Source organism: Prosopis cineraria, unplaced genomic scaffold (assembly GCF_029017545.1).
Source record: "Prosopis cineraria cultivar Desert tree isolate PC_DT_omini unplaced genomic scaffold, ASM2901754v1 PC1, whole genome shotgun sequence".
Taxonomy (NCBI): domain Eukaryota; kingdom Viridiplantae; phylum Streptophyta; class Magnoliopsida; order Fabales; family Fabaceae; genus Prosopis; species Prosopis cineraria.
This window is the reverse complement of record NW_026555332.1, coordinates 51377542-51400689: the sequence shown is the minus strand read 5'-3', so window position 1 is coordinate 51400689 and position 23148 is coordinate 51377542. Positions and strand designations below refer to the sequence as shown.

General features: G+C 34.5%; 2 protein-coding genes across 2 annotated transcripts; both read left to right on the top strand.

The window, feature by feature from the left end:
• The first annotated feature begins 5304 nt into the window (after positions 1-5304).
• LOC129285255 (transcription factor bHLH106-like) lies at positions 5305-7418 on the top strand. Its single transcript, XM_054920845.1, has 2 exons — positions 5305-5752; positions 6554-7418. Exons 1-2 carry the CDS (start codon positions 5465-5467, stop codon positions 6980-6982), a joined length of 717 nt encoding a protein of 238 aa, XP_054776820.1. The 5' UTR covers positions 5305-5464; the 3' UTR covers positions 6983-7418.
• A 13222-nt stretch (positions 7419-20640) lies between these two features.
• LOC129293649 (CDPK-related kinase 7-like) lies at positions 20641-22493 on the top strand. The gene is made up of 3 exons (XM_054931725.1): positions 20641-21640; positions 22114-22244; positions 22374-22493. Exons 1-3 carry the CDS (start codon positions 21158-21160, stop codon positions 22417-22419), a joined length of 660 nt encoding a protein of 219 aa, XP_054787700.1. The 5' UTR covers positions 20641-21157; the 3' UTR covers positions 22420-22493.
• Positions 22494-23148: the final 655 nt, after the last annotated feature.

Here is a 23148-nt window from a genome sequence, read left to right as displayed (position 1 = left end):
GGTGGACTCTCGTTTGGCCCAAAAAAAAAAAAGGCAACATGGTGGTGATGCCCTGGCAAAATGATTTTATTGTAAACCATAAAAACCAATTATGCATAATTATGAAATTTCAGAGACTTGGTAAAAATTAAATGTTTGGGAGCAGATTGACAACGAGGCAGATTTTTTTTTTTTTTAACATATAAGGACTAGTGAGTACATTTTTTGTTTTCCCGTCTATCTCTTTAATGAGTTCTGTCCGGTCCTACGATTAAGAGCGGGAGTCCAGAGCCCAACTTAAAATTTATGGGTTTGCACTAGGTCTATTAATTCAATTTAGCGCCCACTATTCGGACTTGAACAAACGTGGTTGGATATTTTATTAAAAAAAAATTATACACTTAATTTTATATATTTAAAGTATTTATTTTCAATTAAATTGAAAAAAATATATTTTTTACACGAGACTTTTATATAAATAGCCATGTTATAAAACCAAGTAAAAAAAATAGCATATTCTTTCTTAAATTTTTTAAAAAATAACTTTTTTAATATTTAGATTATAATTAATTTACAAAACTGTCATTTTTAATATCTTTTTTTTTAAATATCAGGAGATTTAAAATGCAAGAAATCTTTGAAACAAGAAAGATAAATGCAAGAGAGAAGACAAAACTCGAGACCAGAGAGACGAACGCGAAATAGCAAAGCAACGTGAGTGAGTCATAGTTACGATGGCAAGAGACAAATGCAAGGTGAGATGTATCAATGGTACTCAATAGAGTGGAGCACACTAATAAGAAAATAGAGTTATAGATTCATAATTTTTTATTTTATTAATTTAGTTGATTGATTCTCCGTGATAAGCCAAGAGTTTAAAAAAATTTATGGACTATATTTGATCTATTTTGGACAAATAATTATGTATTTTTTGTATTATTGATATGTGATACTAGATCATTGATATACAATTATATATCAATTATAAAAAAATTTATATTTAATTGTCTGATTATGTTAGTCTACGATTGATATACTATTATATGTCATTGATATACAAATTATATCAATGAAAACTTATCAATTTATTTATTATTGATATATAATTGTATAACAATGATATAGTATCACATATCAGTAACGGAGTTTTCTTTTTAGTGTCCAATATCCTATCCGTAATATCTGTGAAAAACAGAGAGGGAGAGAGAGAGAGAAAACTCTGCGATGAAGATGGTAATTCAAACAAATTAGATCAAAAATTTTCATGAAGAAAAGCATTGTAAAAGAGATGAATGATAATTCAGAAAAATCAGATGAAAAATTTTTTTAGAGATAATAAATCAGAGAGGAAGCATGTAGAATATAATTTTTTATGAAAAAATGAAAGATTTAATCAATTAAAGATTAGTTAAATTAAATATATTTTATTTTAATAATAAATTTATTTTGGGAATTAAAAAAGAAAAAACACATCTAATTAATTTTACGAGTGGGCCATATTTTAAAATATTAAAAAATTTCATCCATAATTCATGGCAGTTGTATTTTTTGACACCATTGAATTAATTTTCTCTTTTTATATTTCATTTGTTTCATAACAAATTTTTGTTATCAATATTATTAACACATTAAAATTCATATGTCTTAATTTGACTAGACAAAAGTATATAAGACTAAGTATATAAATCTTATTCTTTATTTTATTATTTTTAAAATTCAGTGACATTGTATAGAAATTTTAGAAGTCGATGTTTTCTTTGAGGCACCGAAATTATAGGTCATTTCGTTGATTACGATTATTTGATTTTCTTAGTGTTACAAGAACTTTTTTTATCCTTTCTAATTTTCCGAGGCTGAATATATGCATGCTACAGTACATTCAATTAAAAATAAGCAAAATAAAAATAAAAGAGCTTTTACATATATAACTCATGTTATAGAATTAAACCAAGCAAACAACCCAATATTTGTTATATTTTACATTATAGCTAATTTATTATATTAATTAATGATACACTGTTGTATATCAATAATAAATTTCTTATAAATTTTAAAATTTTTAATGATAAATCCTTTATATATATTAATGTAAACCGACCATACTCTTAAATTTTAAAAAAATTTGGTTCCTATCTTCTGGGTACATGGAGCAAAAAGAATCTTGTACGCAAAAAATATAGATCAAATTTTTAAAAATTTAAAAATATAGCCAGTTCACATTAATACACAAGAAGTTTATCATTGATATATAAGAAATTTAACATTAAAAATTTATGAGGAATTAATTATTGACATACAATGATATATTATTAACAAATATAATTATAATAAAAGAAAAACATAACTTTAAGTTCTTGCACTTTGCTCATATTTTGTTATAAGTTTTTGCACTTTTATTAGCATTATAGGTCTCCGCACTTTTATTTTTTAATATTTTAGATCCTTTTATGAATAAGTGTAGGGATTTTAGAGATATCTAAAATACAAAAAGAAGATAAGAATTTAGAACAAAAAAAATGTAGGAATCTATAACAAAACGCGAGCAAAGTATAGAAATAAAAAGTTATATTTTTCTTATAATAAATATAAGGTTGTTTGCCTAGTTTGATTATATGACATGGGTTACATCTACGAACCCCATAAAAAAACACCTTGCATTTCATTCAATATATATATATGTATATATATTTTTTGACTCGTTCTTTGTTTATTGGTTTACATATCAGGCAATGGAGGGAGCGTAACAGAGGGAGCATGATCACGCGTCGGAGAATTCTAACAAAATTGGTCTTGAAAATCAACTGTTGCAAGCAATATTAAACAAAATTTGACATAATCGTATCATTTCTATTTGTGTCGCGTGTAAAGTAATAGTCTGATACGCAATCAATTACATATAGAACGAGAATATATAACTGGATCGATTTTCGAAACTAATTCCAGATGCATGGAACGGGTATCAATCAACATGAATGAAAATTGAAGAGTGACGATTGCACTAATTGATATTATATGATCAACGATTTGATGATATTTACGTAATTTCCATATATAGTGAGTATTGGAGCATAAGCAGAAGCGCGCACTGATAGAAGGGAAGGAGAGGAAGGATAGAGCGCGAGAGACGAAGCTGTACGAGGATGACGAGGAATCAATGGTCGGCGCTGGGTGTGGTAATTCTTGTACTTGCAGTGCTAGGTATATTCCTGTCGGTGTACAATCTAACCATAATTTAAAAATAACAATCATAATAACAAGGCAAGGCACAAGCACTAACAGTATTATAATCTAGGACTTCTCACTTAGAGGGAAGCTTCAATAGGAGGCTGACACAACGAAGCTGATGCACTCGTGCGCACATATGGAGTTAATATTTTGCTTGTTTGGATATAGGTGCAACAAAAACAGTGGTGGAAGGAGCGGGAAGAGATGCATTTCTGTGCATTAAAGATCTTGGGGGAGGGGCACTACTATGCAGCGCGACTAATCAAACGTATGGATGTGCTTGGACCTGCTCTACAATCCACCTCGGGGGTGAGGGTTATTGTAAGCCCGATAGGCAAAACCACTTAACTTGTTATTGCCAGTATCCTGCTCCTTGTTAACCCTACTTTATTATCATAATAAGCCTTTCTCTAAATAAAACTAATTATCTCCACTTCATTACTAAGCTGTTGCTTTCTTCTCTCCTGCACTTTGCATTCATGGTCTCCGCTTCTACGGCACACCGGCCACGTTCATTGTTTTGCACATCAAAAATCTCTCCTTTACTGACCATCTTTTGATAAGCTGGGATCGGGATACGCGTCCGTGTCTCCTTATTTTGTTTTGGAATGCATGCTATGCACGAAGTGAAAATCTCACCAAACGTCAGTCCAAACTCACCAAACAGGAAAGCCCACTGGGCACCAAGGCTTGGGCCGCGGTTAGCCCACTATGAGACCGGCACGCTGCATATTTTTTCTGCCGACAATATTCACACTACAATATATATATATATATATACATATATCATAATAAGAATTTTATTGATACGTAAATTATTATTAAGAGGTGCTTGTATTTTGGACTGTGATAATACAAATTATGAGAAGTAATGACATCATGCGTCCTTACTTGGCAGTTCGGTCTGTTGGGGTCATGTATACTCCACAGTACATCAAACGCAGGCCCAAAAGCTAATGTGTTCTTAAAAATAGAAGTAAGATCGCATTGTTTTCTAGCCACGTATATACAATTAATACCCGTGAATGTACGCGGTAAGTTTTTCAACTCATAGGTGCGAGTGAGAGAGATAGCTCGTTACCTGCAGGTGGTATGTCAGTATATTTCCTTCTTCCGGCGCACATCTTGACGAATAATAGATCTTCAGTCAAATAATTAATCATAGCGCTGGAAAAAAAGTGATGCAAGAGAATCGATGAGATTCATATCATTTTAATTTGTTTTCTCTACCTCTCTTAACTTTCAAGGCATCACATACGGGCAGTTAGTATTGTGAATACAGAAGATTCAGACTGATTTTTTTGGCGATGTACCCTGTGGTGTTTTGAAGGTTTTCAACATTGTTTTGTCTTGATCCTGGTTGATGAGATATTGTTGCCGTTTTCTGACTCATGCATCGATACTTCCACATTGATCTGGAGGATCCTTCTTAACAGCATCTCTATACGCACATCAAATTCGGCCAGGTTCATTCATTTGTGGAAGTTTTGAATCCTCCAACATAAATCACCCAGAAGTCCAGAACGGCATCGACTATAAACCATCATAATATTCGAAAAGTCGAAGCACATATAATTCTGTATGTTCGTTGTTAAACCATTCATTTGTTTATCAAAGTGACGACAAGGCATATGGGAGTGTGTCTTAACCATGATTATTTGTAGCTGTGCAACTTGAATTATTTTAATTCGATTTCTAAAAGGCCCGACTTTCCTTTTTTTTAACTTTTAGCTAAAAAAATAAGCAGCAAGGAAAGGTAGTTTGATTTGTTTCTTTGCGTGAGGCGGCGAGCCAATTGGACATGTCCGCCAATGAAAAAGAGAGAAAGAGATGAGAGACAAGTTAATGGATCACATATGATGACTATATAAATTAGATTTATTATACATAAAACGGAAGGAACAATTTTATCCACAAAGATAATATTTGATAAATTGAGTGTAGAAGAAAAAAGCGAAAAAATGAAACAAAGGCAAAATTAATCACCGAAAGCCAAGCATTCCAAGTCCAAGACTTTTAATTTTTCAATATCCACAATCCAAAGTGGAACTCTTGGGTCAGTCAAAAAGCGCAATCATAAGTATCACCACCACAAGAACTCCCTCTCTGCCCCTCTTTCTCTCTCTTTCACACACACACACACAACCCAGAGATTATTTAGGTTGGAGGCCTGAAGGAATAATATAGATACAGAAGTTTAATTAGGCTTATTAGATCAAAACGGCTAGCTAGATAGCTAGCTATCCTCATCGTCATCGGCATGCAGCAGCAGATGGAGAACTCCGAGCTCTACCAATTCCTCGCCGGCAACGGCGCTTCCTTCTTTACTCCCACGTCGTACGGCCTGCCCCCTGCCGCCGCCTCCACAATGCACAGTTTCTGCAGTTCCTCTTATTATCCCCTGGATTCTTCTGAAATCACGGACACACCCCAGCAAGACAGAGCCCTCGCCGCTTTGAAGAATCACAAGGAGGCTGAGAAGCGCAGGAGAGAGAGGATAAATTCCCACCTCGATAAGCTTCGCACCCTTCTTCCCTGTAATTCCAAGGTAAACCCTCTTCTCAATTCACTCCTCATGAACACCTGATATTGCTCTTTCAATATCTGATAGGCACACGTATGCGTTTTATTTTCGTCGTCGGCGAGGAATAAACAGGTAGAGAGAGGTCATGCATATACAGAATATTTTGCGTCTCAAAGGCTGCTTACGGCTTACTTTTGACAACTGCGGCTTCATTTTTCTTTGAGTTGACTGTATTAACTTTGCTCCCCTAGAATTGAGATGAACCGTTAATCAGTATTCCATTGGGAGTTGAATAATGGATATTCAAGATCGTTAATTAAATTATATTGTCAGATGATTATATTCTAGATCGGATAACGGAAGCCTTTTTTCTTTTCTTCTCTTCATCTTCTTCACCCTCAGAATTTCTCCGCCAATAGCGAATGAGAGGAAGCGAACTGTTATCTGCTACACTAGAAGGGACAACAAAGTTATCTCATTCTCTAAAATCGCTATCTATTGATCGTATCTCGGACTTTTGAACGCTTGTATTCCTACGCATCTTCTCTTACAAAAGATCATAAAGAGTTGTTTTCTTTTTCCCTTGAATTATTTTGTGTTCTATAAAGAAGTACTTTTGAATGTTCAAAAGCTTTAATGGGCCAATCCATTAAAGGCACGCGATGAGAGAGACCTCCCACAGTTTCTTTCCACAAGCATAAACACAGTGAATAAGGGAGAAAGTCACAAAGCTTTACACAGACTAGAATATTTCTGTTTCTTTTAATATTTGCCTCAATTCTCATCCAAATTCTCATCTAATTAAATATTTGTATGGTTGCTCAGACTGACAAGGCCTCGCTTCTAGCCAAGGTTGTCCAGCGAGTGAGAGAGCTGAAACAGCAAACTTCACAGATCACCGAACTCGAAACCATTCCTTCAGAGACAGACGAAATCACCGTCCTGTCTACCAGCGGCGACTACGCCGGAGACGGCAGGCTCATATTCAAAGCCTCCCTATGCTGCGAAGATCGCTCCGACCTCATACCTGATCTCATCGAAATCCTAAAGTCGCTGCATCTAAAAACCCTCAAGGCAGAAATGGCAACACTGGGAGGAAGAACCCGTAACGTTCTTATTGTGGCCGCCGATGATGACCACAGTATCGAATCCATCCACTTCCTCCAGAACGCATTGAAATCATTGCTTGAACGCTCCAATTCAAGCGAAAGATCCAAACGGCGTCGTGTACTGGACCGCAAATTGATTGTCTGAGTAAATAGAGAGAGTTCATTAACCTGCAGGCCTAGTCGTTTTAAATTTTCTTAGCACTGGTATTATCAGGATGGTAGTTAACTCGTCGTGAGTTAATTTGTGGGGTCTTACTATTTTAGTTGTCAGGTCGTTTGTTTAGAGAAAAGCAAGATATATAATTGAGATAATTATGTGATAGGCTGGAGAGCTGTGGTTAGGGTTTATATAAGTGGTGTTGGGAATCTTTGCATGTGAACTGAATGTTGCATGTAAGTAGGAAAAACCGGAGGGGAGGAGAATCTGACTCATAGATGAAGAAGAAAGGGACATTATATTGTAGTGTACTGTGGGTGATGTGAAACTGGTGACAACGAAGGGAGGGGTCTGTAGTATCTGTAAAAGCAATGCTTCTGTGAGTTTCCAAGCTATAGAAAATGGCATATTCGTTTCTCTCTCATTTTCATACGCAGTATTTATTATTTGAACCTGAATAATGAGTACTGGGGTGGGGTGGGTCTTAAACTGAACGTATATATACACTGATTCTAAAGAAAGCATGGGATCGGGAAGTGTGGAATGGTTCTGTTTGGTTTGGATTGTGGTAGGTCGGGCCAATGGGATACTGAGGTTTTACGTTTTGGTTGCAGACTTATGTTAGTGTGACAGCGAAATCACAAAGGGGGGATTGTAACTGGGACACTAGGACTTGGCCCCATGACTGGAAGAATGTGTTCCCAAATCTAGCTTCATGGTAGAACAAAAAAGGAACGAGTTCCAGCTGTGAGATGAGATGTCTAGAGCAGTAGAGCCTCCCTAGAATCAGAATAGATCTCTGCTATTTTATTTTCTTTTTTCCTGCTTTATCGCAAGTCTCCACCTTTTTATAGTTCCCACCCCAAGCTTTTGTGTGGATTGTGCAGCGAAAGTAATAAGGTAAAATGATAATAATTTTTTTTAACTATATAAATAATAATTTGATTCTTTAATATGTTATAATTTTATTAAAACTTTTAAAAATTTTCATGTCAATAAAATAAAAAAATTATTTTACTCTTATTAAAAATAACAAGTCTCAATCACAAGCAAGAATTAAACAAAAAATCATAACTTATTAAATGTAATTTTTGTTATTAAAAAAAACATCAATTATAACTTTTGCTTAAAGAACAATAACTTTTATTTTTAAATCATAATCTGTCAAATATAATTTTAATTATTAAAAAATAATTTTTTCAAATGACAAAATTTATTCATAATTTTTATTCAAAAAATAATAATTTTTATTTAAAAAATCATAATAATTAAATAAAAAATAACAACTTGTCAATAAAAATAAAATAATCATTTCAATTTAAAATTTATTGACACGAAAATTCCTAAGAGTTTTAGTGAGATTATAGCATTTTGAGAGATAAATTTATCATTTATATAATTAGAGAGATTTTTTTATCATTTTTTTAAATAATAAACACCCAAACAAATACAAATGCACATATAAAGCAGATATATTTGGTGAGGGCGAGCAATTAAACTTACTCATGCAGTCAATACATCAATCCTCTATATATTTGCGAGTAATGAAGAGGGAAAAAACTGAAAGATTTGAAAAAGAAAATAATCCCTTGAAAGTAGATATTTTTGCTCGCTGCGCCGAGAAAATAGTTGCTGTGTAATGCAAGCGCCGTCTCAACAAGATTCAGATTATCGATGAGAGATTTTCTTCTGAGACAGAATGAAATTAAAGAAATATATATTATTTATTCTGACTATTCATTTGAAGTTGATTGGTATGAAATAATCCATGCTCATAAGCAATCGATAATTTTCAGTTCAAAGAACTCTTTTCTTGGTTAATTTCTAAACTTCTTGTAACGAGAATTTACAATAAATACGAGATTAATAAAAACGATCTAATTGTCATCTATTTATTAATGATATTATCTTTTAATAAAAATACTTAACTGTCTGAATTAATTACTCCCTTTATATTGGATGATAAAATATAATTTTTGTTAATATTTTAAAATATAATTATTGTATTTTTTTAAATATTTTTAATTAATAAATTATTTTATATTTATTTTAAAGTGAAATATTTTATTAAATAAATGTAAATGTGAAAAGATAATATTAATTTAAAAATAATTAATTATTTTATTAAAAGATGAGATTTGAATGTCCACTAAATGGCATTAAACACACGCACGCAAAATTCCGTTTTAAATAAACAAGGCATAAAGCTGAAAAACGAGCAGCGTCGTTGACTGTGACGAGCATCAAATGACATGTTAAAGTTCTACACAGAAATGATGGCTTTTCTTTTTCTTTTTTCTCTTTTAATCAAGAACGTACCACCGTTGGATTATTATTGAATAATTACATTTAACATTCAATTGAAATATTATAATATTGAATATAAATAAAGTTGATTTTGACAGTATAATTTGTAAAATTACACTGAAATTGGAAAGAGGAGACAATTAAAAAAACAGACAGCATGAATTTATAAAAAAGAAATCTGTCAAGAGACATGTATTCATCGGTGGTGTTGTGATGCTAGAAAGTATGTAAAACTGGAATTAACGTTGCATTGGTCTTTGTTTTCTCGTTGTAGGGGATAACAAGAGGCGGGTATATCGTACGGCACAGAAGATTATGATTATATCGAGCAGGTGATCAGGATGAGGATCAAGGAACGACCAGCTCTTTTTATCGTGTTTTGGTTTCTTTTCTAATGCGTGTCTGTGTATATCCTTTTGCATGTGCTTAGAGTTTTACTTGTCATCCTATACCCTCGAGATGAAATCAATTACTCCTCCTATCATAAATTATGAAACAATTTGAGATAAAATTATTCATATCAATGAAATCTAATAATGGCACTTTATAGATTTATTTTTAAAAAAACAAAACAGTAAACTTTAAAAAATATTGCGTTATATGTTATGTCATTTTCATTCAACGCCAGCCGATCTTTCATTCAAAAGCAATATTCAAATCAACAAACACCTGTCGTCCCGTCCTTCGTTCCAATATACGAATGGAGATTACGATATATCAGTTTCTAGTTCTACCATGATTTTCAATTTCCATCTAGATCGCGGGATCATTTGTGAAGCTAATGTGGGTGTAGCAATCAGTGAATCACGCATATATTATACAGCCTTAATTAATCAATTTTTATATAATATATCTAGAAATAGATTTAAAAAAAAAGAATAGAGTTCAAATAAACTACGCAGTTCGCCTGGTGCTATTAAAACTTGATTATTATATTGCTATTTTTTAAAAAACAAAAGGTCAGTCAATAATACCTTGCAGTCATGGAAGGACCATGGTGAACAAGGGAGGGGTTTGAAAATGTGAAGTTGAAATGTGAATTTATTTGCGGAAATTAAATCATAAGAAAGGGGGAGGGGGGGGGGACATAAGAATCACTCAAAGCGAGGAATGTCGAGTCTCTGCCCCTAAACGTAATTCATGTGGGTGCATATATGTCTTTGATCGATTCACTGCTTGACGTTTGAGTGAGCAGAAATGATGTAAATTTTAAAACTTTGATTTGTATAAACCTTTAATTGAAAATATTAATTAACATGATAACCGACAACGACAAGATGGATTAATGGGAATATAGTTCATCATTAATTTGGGAGGAGGAAATCATAATCCACCGGACTTTTAATTTTTTCACTATGCTGGTCAACACTCAGAACTGGGCGATGTTCCAGCCATGTTGTACGATTCATCCTATGACGTGACATTCTAACACCCAATATCAACCTTGGATTCCAATCACTCCTTTAATAATATTAACTGTCGGGAGTTACATATTAACCCACAACGAAACGCTATCTTACTGTGCTAAATGTTGACACACACCATTTAGGTCTTCCTTTATACAACAAACTCTGTTCGTCGATGATTATATCTTTGTCCCGCAAAGGATCCATCCATTTCCCCACCTTTTTCAGGGGCAAAAAAAAAAAAAACAGACACTACGTTACTGATCAAGTGATCTCTTTCTTCCCCCTTTTAACCATATACCTTACTTCTGGATCCTAGGTTATTTCTAAAAAACAAAGCAACTACATATGTGGTGGTCATGAATAAATTGTGTGGAAGATGATGTTGTGTTATCAAGAAGAGGAACACGCATAAACAAACAAATTAAAATACAATGCGACACTTGACAGGAAAGGAGGTCATGAGTCTATATATGTGATGAAATATAATCAAGTTTTAAATTCTTTTCGTGGAGGGGCTACAAAAATGAGACGTCATTTGGACGCAAGGGAAATGGAAGCACGGAGAGAGATATACATTGAGGAATTAAATAGAGAGAAGGATGAAGAAAGGGAACAGAGGAGAGAGAGAAGCGTGCACAAAGGAGAGGCTGACAAAAAAGTCACCTGCACAACTAGTGGTAATACATTACACATATATTCAACAGACATATAATATACAGGCAGGCACAAAGATTATAATAAAAAAGCACTAGTATAATGGAGGTGGAGCGTGAAAGAAGTATGCGGGTGGTCCAGATATTATTATAGAATTCAAGTATAGAAATAGATCCACAGAATTCCAAATGGAGACGAAGCCAACAATGAGTGGGTAAAAGAGAAGACAAAGTGTAATGTGCATGGCTTGTTTTGCCGGAGACGTGCTCTTCTTTTCATTCTCCTTTTTTGCCCCCACTGCCATTTATTCTCTCTCTCTCTCCCCTCCCCCCGGCGTGCTTTACTGAATCTCCAAACCCCACTCCCTTTTCTCATCTCTGCAATCATTACACCCCGCTATTTTAACTCTCTCTTCCCCCCATATATACTAGCACAGTACTATGTCTCTCTGTCTCTCTGTCTCCTCTCTCTCTCTCTCTCTCACACACACACACACACTGGTACTTCCTTTTTCGTCCTAGTGTATATAATCTGAAACTAATCAATAATCATATGATCACTTCTGTTACGTTCCTCATATATCCGCTTGCATAAGTAGTATGTATGCAGCCTCTGTAGATTAAATTCGATATATATTCAGACATGAACTAAGGCCATGTTTGGTAGGTTGGAATTGTGAAGATGAAAATGGAATTGGGATAGGAATCTGAATAAAGTGATGTTTGGTAGATATGAATTACAATTCCTGGAAATCCTAATTCTATGGAAAAAAGCTAATTTTGATTCCTTATGTAAATCTATGGAATTGGGAGCAATTCTATGGAATTGTAATATTTAAGACACTTTTGCCCTCATACAAATTCCAGAAAGACAAATTTGCCCTCAAAAAAAAAATAAAACCCTCATATGCTAGCAAAAAAAAAAAGAAAAAGGGAGTATAAAAGGGTGAATAATATTTTTTTCTCATTATATATAAAGCGTTATAATAATATATATATATATAAGATAGTATTATATATAATATTTGTATATAATTTATATATTTATAATATTTTTTTGGTATAAGAAGTAGAATTGATTTGTTTGACATTTTTCTTCTAAATCTACATGTTAGTGTATTTATTTTAAAGTAGAAAGGATGGGAACCATTGCCAATTTTATTTTCAAGAAAATGTTCCTCTGATGATAAAACTTTTTGTTTGGCCTAAGCTAGTTAATAATAGTTACAGATATAATCTATGATTTATATAATATTTCATTAATATATAAAATACATAAGAAAATTGGTACACAATTAAGTTTTTATTATGTTTTATTTTAATTTTTATATAGGGGTATTTTTGTCTTTTAAGTATAATTTCATTTCCATGTCTTGCATACCAAACAAAAGTAATGCAAGGATTCCATCTAATTTTTCTGACATACCAAACATACTTTTATAATTCAATTCTATTCCAATTCTGATTCTAATTCTGATTCCAATTCCAATTCTAATTCCATCAAAAACTATTCCATCATACCAAACGGGGCCTAAGAGTGAATGAACTATAATGGGAATAAAAATCGTGGGTCTGGGTAGCTAGATTCCAAAGAGCCTTACCTAAATATATGTTTTTTTCTTTGTTTTTTTTTTCCGACTGCTTTTTAACAGGGCACTGCCACATGCTGACACGTAATCCAAAAAGGCACAACTCCGAATGGACAATATGCTGTTGACGACTCAGACAAAATGAGAAATAACATTGCTGATTTTCAACAACCACCACCACCATTGCATTATTGGTGGGTATGTATTTAGTCAGAACATGCACATATCCTTTTTACTTACCCTCACCTCCTTCTTTCGGTGCACTTGACGCACTACACATACACAACTCAACTCAACCGCACAAAAACACCACAGTGCGGGCGGGTCGCTCAAGACACATACACACAGTTCTTGTCAAGTTATTCTTCCTTAGTTCCTGCACTTAAATAGTTATAGCTGCGCCTTGGCGCTGTTTCATTATTGTGTCCCTTCCACCGTGTTCGCCTCTCACAAATCTTGTATACCTAACCCCGTATGACCGTATCCTTGCGCTTATTTCAAAGTAAACACCTTGCAGAAGTTTAATTCCGACTATTTTTACATTCTTACCTTCTTTGCACAATGCATTCTTCTATTTGTTAAACGATATCATTTATAAATTTACGTCGATGTGGAGATTTCAAGGTAAATCGCCCATGTTAACAACTGCAGTCGAGCCTTCTACCGCTCCAGGCCTCATCCAACAGTTTTAAATTTCAGAGAAGATAACATTTTTAATTATGACTAAAGTACGCTAAAGCACTTTGTTTCATTGATAGAGATTGTATCAACAAAATGGTTTGAGATCGAGTATTGGAAGACACACTGTTGTTAATTTTTTCTTAGTGGTAGGCTGTTTTGTCATGCACCTTTTTTAATCCTGCGTTATTGTCAACGTAGATTAATTGGGTCCACGATACTTCCTCAAGTGGAAATGGGGTAGGTTTAGAATTTTCGGATGCTTAAACCAATAAAAAATGTTACTCTTATTTAATTGATTGCATTGTTTTTTGGCTGAAATGTGTTATTTTGAAAACTATAACAATTTACCAAGTGAGTGTGACACAAATAGCACTCGTCCGAGCCTTTTAAGCATCATTTTAAGGTTTGATTTATGGATATGTGTATGAAAAAACATTTTTTGAGAGATGACAACTCCTTAAATGATTCTTAAATTTTTTAAAAAATTAATCTCATAGTTGTCAGTTGTGAGGATATCTTAAAAAAAAATTTTTTAGATATATTTTGTCATGATTAAAATCGTAATTCGATCGATAATTTGATCTCATATTTAAAATTAATTTTTCTTTCCCTACTGCGTGCGTGTGGAAAAGGCACGTGACTCGTGGAGTCAAGATATTTTTTTTTAAATCTGACAAGAAAATGTATTTAGCAAGCAAATCTGGATTAACGCAATTCATTGAAATATGATATCCCATATTTTGCGCGTGCATTGTGCAGCTCTTTCTTTTGGATAATCAAAATCCGTCCAGTTCAGACGTTCGGTTTTTTGCGCGGACGAGGTGTTCAGTTGGGCCTTAATGGAGTCCTTGTTATTGTCTGTTAAACTTTGTTTCGATTTGGAATGGGCTTTTCAGGATTTGGACATGGGTTGCTCATTTACTCGGTTTTTTTATCTGATCTGCTTTTCCATTGTTTCCCTAAAAAAAAAAAGTACCCCGTATTTTTATTGACCCCTGTGACCTCATCGTGTTTTGGTACCTACATTTTTTTTTCCTGTTCCAGGTTCCTCTAATTTTTCCTATTTGCAACTTTATCAGTTCTTATACTTTTAAATATACTTAGAGAGATAATAAAGTTGCGTGCACTAATGATGTTAAATACGTTAACTTGTCACTGTTGATGCTAATGGGGATACTAAAGTTTTAAAATCTCAAAGACATGGGAGATTGTGCAAGTTAGGTGAATGAAATCAATTGCTTAGATTTCAACACTTTAGCATCCTCATCAACATTGTTTGTGACATGTGAGTTTATTTATCGCCGTTAGTGTCACATTGCCATCCATTTTGTTGTATTTAAAAATAAAGGGACTAAGATAATAGATAAAAAAAACAAGAAGGACCTATAATGATATGAAAAAAAATGTATAATGACTTGCATTGAAACATGTAAAAATTATAAAGTTTTCCTTGAAAAATATTATGTTTCCCCTGTACCTAACTTCTACATGATTTTTTTAAAACACATCGTGTAAAATTATCTCTTTCTTTTCTTGTGAGCAAATTAGCAATCTTTAAGGATCTCAATTTCTTGCGAGACATCAGAAGCATCCCCAGTTCGATGCTTTGACAAACATGACTATTTACCGACCCATAGATCCTTCACACGGCGGGCTCAACTTTTATCCCAAGAAGGCTTGATCCTGCAATTATATGCATGTGTGGAGATGATAATTGGAGAGAGGGATGGGTGGAAAATGAAGTGTAAATCGACTCAAAAGAATTCAATCGTTCTCGAGAAACATGGTCGTGTGGTATCTTTTGTCGGACTAGTCAAATTTCGTAAACAATGAATGGTGGCATACAATATCCGGGCGTGGAGTCTAAATGTAGAAATCAGAGCGGGCCTATTTGTTTTGTCTTGGATTGGGCTTTCCCTTCGGGTTGCCACCACATAATAAAAATCAACATCCACGTTGGAAATGGCCACAAAATCTCCCATCCTCAATAGAAATTTGAACCAAAGGTTATTCTCTCATCTTCTATATAAGTTATATTTCTAATTATTTTATTAAATTTAAGGAGACAATTAAATTATTAATATTGTTTAAAAAGAAACAAATTCCAGCTCTATCATTGACCTTTAAAAACAGTTTCTCTTTCAAACGCAACATCTCTCTCTATTCATAAAAAATCACAAAAGAATAAAGTTAAAAGAAAAATTAATAATCCACCTTTCTACGTAAAAAGTGGATTATATAAAGATCGGACACAGTTTAAATAACCAAATTTGGCTGATATATTCCTCTACCCTTTCTTGACAAAGGCTTCCGCGTTTTTTCCTCCCACTAAATTATTGTCTTAATCTTATCCACTGTTATGTTTAAATTACAGACAACTTTATAGTATCTTATATTATACTTCTCCGGATCAAAATATTTTAACGTGTACTAAAGTTTACATGAAGAGAGACGAGTTAGAGTCAAAATGGAGGGAAATGGGAGGACACAAAAACAGTGTTGCGTTCCCTAAGCAAGTGGATTAACGCGACAAGTGCTCAATGATGAATACCTTCCCAAATGGCCGTCCCTTTTTCTTCCCCCCCCCCCTCTCTCTCTCCGAGCTCTGGTCAAAGCAATTCCAATTTCGATTCCAATCTTAAAAAAAAAAAAAAAAAGAAAGAAATCTCTCCTATTTCCATGGTGGGTCACCTACTCTCCTATTATATTATGATCCACATCTTGCGGGCCTCCTCCCCACTCTTCCCTCTCGACGCTTCTCAAGCTATTACCACCACATACTGTTCACTGTAGCCCCAGAATAAGCTAATCCAATCAAATGCTCTAGTTTCCACATCCAAATCTCATGAACATGCGCTATCTTTCTACAGAATTCACTCTTCAAGTAGATTAACCAATCACCGTTCATGCATACGCACTTCTCTAGGCATTATTACAGCCTTCCCCAACCCAGGCACAAGAAAACAAGCCAAACTAGTGTCCAACTTTCCAGGCCCCTTTCCCACAGTTTGCTAGCCAACTTATATATATAACACCATTATTACTCATTAATTAATTCACCATTACATGGATGTGCCCCTCCTTAATAACATTCCCCGAGGCATTGTCCCACCTCCTCCTCCCCCTTTGTCCTTCTCCCAACAACTTCTCATGAAAAATCTTCACCCCCACCAATTAATTACACCTTACTCTTTCTTGTCAACTTTGAAAGACAGAGAGAGAGAGAGAGAGATCAGGTATCATATAATTATCATATAATTCAGAATCAGCTAGATATGTCGTGATTAGCGCTCGGCAGGGGCCTTTGGATTCTGAACAATGAAAGCGGGGTTCTTAACAAACATTTGACCAAAATGGTTTGACAATGGAGATGTGGTTTTCTTCTTCCGGGATTTTTTTTTTCATTCCGCGTCCATTGGACAACTCTGTGCCCCATGTTCTTCCATGTTCACTAGCATTATTGTTGTTTATTTTTATGTATTTGGTGCTCCTGAGAACAAAATGTACCTACTTTTATTCTATTCCTCCCATTTTTATCCATACCAGCTCTATGTAAATTTAAAAGAAAGAAAATAAAAATAAAGGACGGAGAGCGGCCTGGCATGCAGGATCAGGGTATCAAAGAATAAGAATTTCTTTCAAGTCCACTGTGACATCAAAAAGTATCACTATTGGAGTCCTTCTTTTACCTTTCTTCTCTATCTCGCGCCCCCTCCCTCCCACGTCCCAAATCTAAATTATATTCTCACGCTCACAGAATATATTTCTTTCAAGAGTTTTGCCACTGTCCACTCGGAACCATCCAAGGCCACAATAACTGCTCTTTTCCTAGATTTTATTCGTGGCACGCAATTCTCTTTTCTTTAAGATTAGTGTGAGTCTGCGGTCATAGGTTCAAGACAGGTCACCCCACTGGCCCGCCTTTGATTGTCTTGTGTCTTCATAAGAGGGTCAAACAGGGATTTCAGAACCAGAGAGAGAAAACTGAGAGAAATCTATGTTCTTGCTTCCCCACCTCTCTTTGCTTCGCAGAGCCCCAACCACTCTGTTGTGCGGGGCCAGTCCTGACTCTCCAGTCTCAGTTCATAATGGGAAGGAGATTAATACATAAACTCCACACGTTTGCCAATTCCTGGTTGTTTTTCCTATCACTTGCATTTCCCTGAAAATCTTCAATTAACAGCATATAAGTGTTCACGTGGCAAAGGAGAGAAGTCAAAGCTGACCAGCTTGGGATTTTGCAACTCCTGAATCATCACGGAAGATTAAGATTAAACCATCCCGCACACACACACACTGGTTCTCGTTATTGAGATGCACTCCGCAGATTTTGAAAATAGAAAATAGATAGTATGTTTATCTGACAGAATGAAGATCAGTAATCATTTTTCTTGATTCTTAATCATCTAAAAAAGGTGTTATGGCAGTTAGGAAAATGATTCAATATGCACATTTCTAGTTGGTAATATAAAATATTTTTGTCTCTATATTCAAGTCACAGAGGGAATGCACCAGCTTGTGCTTATATAATAAATTAACAGCAATCATACCGTGGCTTACAAAGTGCCAACCTGACTTAATCATTTCATATATGGTCAAATATATGGAATCGCCAATGTACCATCATACGGTTACATATATAATTTAGTACTTATATTCATGTTATAGGCCGTAGCCATCTATGCCTATACTAACCTAGTGCATATATTCTGTAACATCACTGGAGCCCCAAGGCTCTAAAGCTTAGCTTTCCTGGGTTTTGAGGCCGTTCCTTTCTTTTTTAACCTTTTAGTCTCCTTGTTTTCAAATCGACCAAATATATGAATATTACAAATAGTTCAAAATCAGAATAAAGTTTGGTGCTTTGAATTTTAGTGAAAGGTGAGGAATAAAGAAGAGGAAGAGGTTAAAAGCCTTTGTGCTTGTGGAATATATACCCTCATCCAAAACTTTATAGGCATAAATATAAACTGCCTTTTTATTATATATGTGTGTCTGTGGTTCCAAGAAATGGCCAACATCCAATTTAAATGTCATTAAAGCTTTGGTTGTGATTCGTAGGCGTGATCTAGCTAAAAAGAAAGGGTATATGATTCTTGAATTGTTGCTCTAAAAGTTATCATCTTTATATTTTTGAAACTTTCGTTAAGCTACCATATGATTGACATCTTCATTACGCTGGTTTGTTGGACAGGGTTGGTTGAATATAGTTATGCCCAAATCTTTGTAGATGAACGATTGCTTGGGCATGCTATAGTATTATGATATGTGGCATACTCTACAAGTGTAGCCATATTAGGTGCATGTTTGGATAACATTTTGAATCAATTTTTGATGTCGAAATTATGATTTTTTGAAAATATATTTAAATATCTCTATTATGCACCAAAAATTAATTATGAATTTAAAATTATGTTTTTCTAAAAATATCAAAACACCCATTATACATATTAAAATTAATTATGAACCTAAAAGGCTAAAATTGTGGTTTTCTTAAAAATATCCAAACACTTGTATACATGTTAAAATCAATTATAAACCAAAAAATGCTTTGTAAAATAATTTATATAATTTGAATAAATTTTAAAAAAGTATAATTGAAAATATGAATTGAGAAGCAAGTAATAATAACTTATGAGATAATCATAGTCTTGAATTTATAATTAATTTGGATATGTATGGAGGTATTTGGATATTTTTTTAAAAAATCATAATTTTGGCATGCATAATGAGTGTTTGAATATTTTTTGAAAACAATAATTTTAAATTCATAATTAATTTTAACATGTAATGGAAATGTTTAGTTATATTTTCATAAAATCATGTTTCATTTGATTGTCAATTTTGCTTTTCAATTTTACTTTTAATTTTGATTAAAATTAATTATATGCCTTATGACGCAGTTAATTATATTCAAAATTAATTATATAATCAAATTTTTTATAATAAGTTATACCTAACAAACACACCCTAGATTGTGGGGAAAGGAAAACCCCCTACCACAAGTAGCGAATTAGAGCTTGTAAGAATAAAGTGATACTCAATAATGCTAGTCAAAGGGAATGGATCTTTAAAGCCTTTATGATTGTAAATTTTTTCTCTTTTTCTCCTTTATTCTCTTGTCAACTTAGATCTCCTTCCCTGGTCTTTATAGTGGAGCTTAAAAGTTGCAGCACCAACTTTGGAGCAAAACCTGATTTTAAATCAAAACCAAACTAAAGGACACATGTGGCACATGTTAAGGGGAGTCCACAGATAGACTATTTATCAAAATTAATCTCTCCTTAACAAGATGTAGGTTGAATCTGAGGACTTGGGTTGTTTGGTTTACAAATGATGACTAAGTAACTCATTTTAGTTGCGTGCCGGCAGACATTCTTGCAGAATGGGTTTTCCTTAAAAATATAATCATCATGCTTTTATTATTACATTCCACTCCAACTCTTTCTTTATATGTTAGCTGTCTGGTCTGCAGAATAGAACTGCTCAAATCTGAATAAGGAAATGGCTCACGATTTTTTAATTATTTGGAGAAGAAATTCTATGTGTGCACAGATCTCGCATGTTTACTTACATTCACCTCAAGGTGAAATGGTTCCAAGTTACTTGTGGGCAAGACAGATTCTCTAAGGAAGACACAGAAAATAATAGCAGAAAAGGACAGCCTTTGAGAGACCAACAAAGGAGGTCAAAGCTTGAATATGGATACAGTGCCAGAAGTTGTATTTAGAACTCCTAAATAACGTTGTTCTTGGTCTTATATGAAATGGATATATCCTTGTTTTTCTGAGATCAATGAGGACAGGCTGGAAGGATCCCAACTATGCCCCACTCACCTTTATTATTAGTAGAGAAGAAAGGATATCACCACTAATAAAGTGATACATGTCTCTGCAAACCATTCCATGGAAGAGGAATTTTTTTTTAAATAAAAAATTTGAAAAACCATGCAAAAAGAAGGCTTGGGTTTTCTTTTTTCTTTTTCTTGCAGCTCTCTGCTAAGCATCTTTGCCTCCTCACTTTCCTCATCTTTCCCCCTTCCCCACATTCCTCCTTTATATCGGAAAATATTTACTTAGTTTTCTTCTTGCTTTGGTTCTACCATCATTTCCTTTGTTGTTCTAACTACAGATTGCTTCTTTCATAGGCTAATTTTCACTAAGTTCCCCTCTCGAGCTTTCTTTGCTTAGTCATAAAAGCATAGTTCCTTTCGTCAACAGTTTACAGGATTACTTCTCCCGCTCAGATTTTCCATTCCAATAAATTCCCCTGATTTTAGTTCAAGGAAATACTGTGCTGCATGTATGGTCATCCTTGATCAACCAAAAGGAATTCAGTCCCCTTAAAGTTTCCACCCAACGAAATCCTTTTCTCTCTCCATTCCAGTATGACTTCCCTTTTCTGAACTTCTTGCTGCTTCAAATCTCTCAATTCAGTTTCTCTTTATCCTCTTGTATATTTAGAGCTTCTGCACTTGATTATTTTGTGGATTCCAGTGTGCTCTGTTATTGGGTTTCTGACTTCATGGGACTCTGTCATGGAAAACCTATTGAAATCTCACAAACTCATGGAGAAAACCCATTATATCCCGATGACAAGGACGGGCTTCCAAAAATTCAAACCCCCAAATCCTCAAACTTCCCCTTTTACAGCCCAAGTCCCTTGCCAAGTCTGTTCAAGAACTCACCAGCAAATTCAAGTGTGAGCTCAACTCCCTTGCGCATTTTCAAACGCCCATTTCCTCCTCCTTCGCCGGCGAAGCACATTCGGGCATTGCTCGCTCGCCGGCATGGTTCTGTGAAGCCAAACGAGGCCTCCATCCCCGAAGGAGGCGAATGCGAGATTGGGTTGGATAAGAACTTCGGGTTTTCGAAGCAGTTCGCAGCTCATTATGAACTTGGAGAAGAGGTGGGTCGTGGGCACTTTGGGTATACTTGCTCCGCCAAGGGAAAGAAAGGCAGCTTGAAGGGGCAAGATGTGGCCGTCAAAGTCATTCCAAAATCCAAGGTCTTGAGAGCCTTCTAATTTCTACCTTCCCTTCTGTATTTATATTGTTGTGAATTTATGCAGTGGGAATAGTATAAGATAAAACACAGAGATCAAAAATTTGGTTCCTCATCCTAACAATCATTGCATTCATGATTTGCTTCTGTCATGATCTGAAAATACCCTTTGTGGGCACGGTTTTTTCTGGAACATACGTCATCACGTAATCAAATAACTTCGCGAGGCTTGTATGCTTTTTATTCGATATAGAGAATCAGGTTTAACTTTTACTTTGCTCAAGTGAACTCTGAAATATAGCCTTTCCCCCTTTATCGAAGTACCTTCCATCTTCGAAGGGCCTATTTATATTCTCAAATCGCATGCTTGAGTACAGGAATCATGGTGATCTGTGGTGCCTTTAGGCTATTGATTATTGTTATTAAGACCATTGGAGTACTATTTTGTTCTGACGTTGGATGATAAATTGCCAGCAGATGACAACAGCCATTGCTATAGAGGATGTACGGAGAGAAGTCAGGATATTGCGGGTTCTTGCAGGACACGAGAACCTAGTGCAGTTCTATGAAGCCTATGAAGACGATGAAAATGTTTATATAGTTATGGAGTAAGTTGAAGTTTCTAATTGTTATTCTTATACATACATACATAAATATATATTTAAAATTCCCGTTGTTAATCTGTCATGGATCTCCATTACAACTTTCGGAGTTATTGATTAACTTATGCAACTCAGGTTGTGCAAAGGAGGTGAGCTGCTAGATAGGATTCTTTCCAGGTGAGATGTTCTCCTGTTTCCATTTTTTCAAACTAAAAAAGAGAGAAAGAAAAGTAGAGGAGGACATTCTAGTTTCATTTTGGTACCATTGCTATAATTAATGACATTCTAATCAGCACAAAGTCAATTGTAACTTATAGGGGCGGGGAGAGTACTCGGAAGAGGATGCCAAGGTTGTCATGATTCAGATTTTAAGTGTGGTGGCCTTCTGTCATCTGCAGGGCGTGATTCATCGTGATCTCAAGCCAGAGGTGATTAACTCATGAAGCTTGTTACTCTGTTAAAATTACATTTTTGGTGCAAACACTCTGCTAGACAATATTAACTGTGTTTCTTTTTTTGGACCTAGGGCTTCCTTAGATCATTAATGACAGGTTTTATTATATCCGTGCTTGTTCATTGATTATCTATTATTTAAAAAAGGAAAATTCTAGTTTAGAACCCTAAATTGTGAATATTTATACTTAAAAATAAATTTTAAAATTATTCTAGAAGGCATTAAGGAAAAAAAAAAAAATTAAACTGCAATGAAAAATTACAGTAAAAGATTCCAAGTTAAATTTTTGTGGTACTCTACTGGTTTCCTAACATAGATGATCGTTTTCTGCTTCAGAATTTTCTTTTTACTTCTAAGGATGAAAATCCACATTGAAGGCAATTGATTTTGGACTGTCTGACTACGTGAAGCCAGGTTCGGCCTGTTGTATACTCCGTGCATATTCTCTAAATTTTT

Bases quoted from the DNA above. Each gene is read 5' to 3' on its own strand.
- LOC129285255 (XM_054920845.1), top strand. From the start codon at position 5,465: ATGCAGCAGCAGATGGAGAACTCCGAGCTCTACCAATTCCTCGCCGGC. The intron at 5,753-6,553 runs GTAAACCCTCTT...ATGGTTGCTCAG, and splicing joins TTCTTCCCTGTAATTCCAAG to ACTGACAAGGCCTCGCTTCT.
- LOC129293649 (XM_054931725.1), top strand. From the start codon at position 21,158: ATGGGACTCTGTCATGGAAAACCTATTGAAATCTCACAAACTCATGGA. The intron at 21,641-22,113 runs GTCTTGAGAGCC...AATTGCCAGCAG, and splicing joins AAGTCATTCCAAAATCCAAG to ATGACAACAGCCATTGCTAT. The intron at 22,245-22,373 runs GTAAGTTGAAGT...TATGCAACTCAG, and splicing joins AATGTTTATATAGTTATGGA to GTTGTGCAAAGGAGGTGAGC.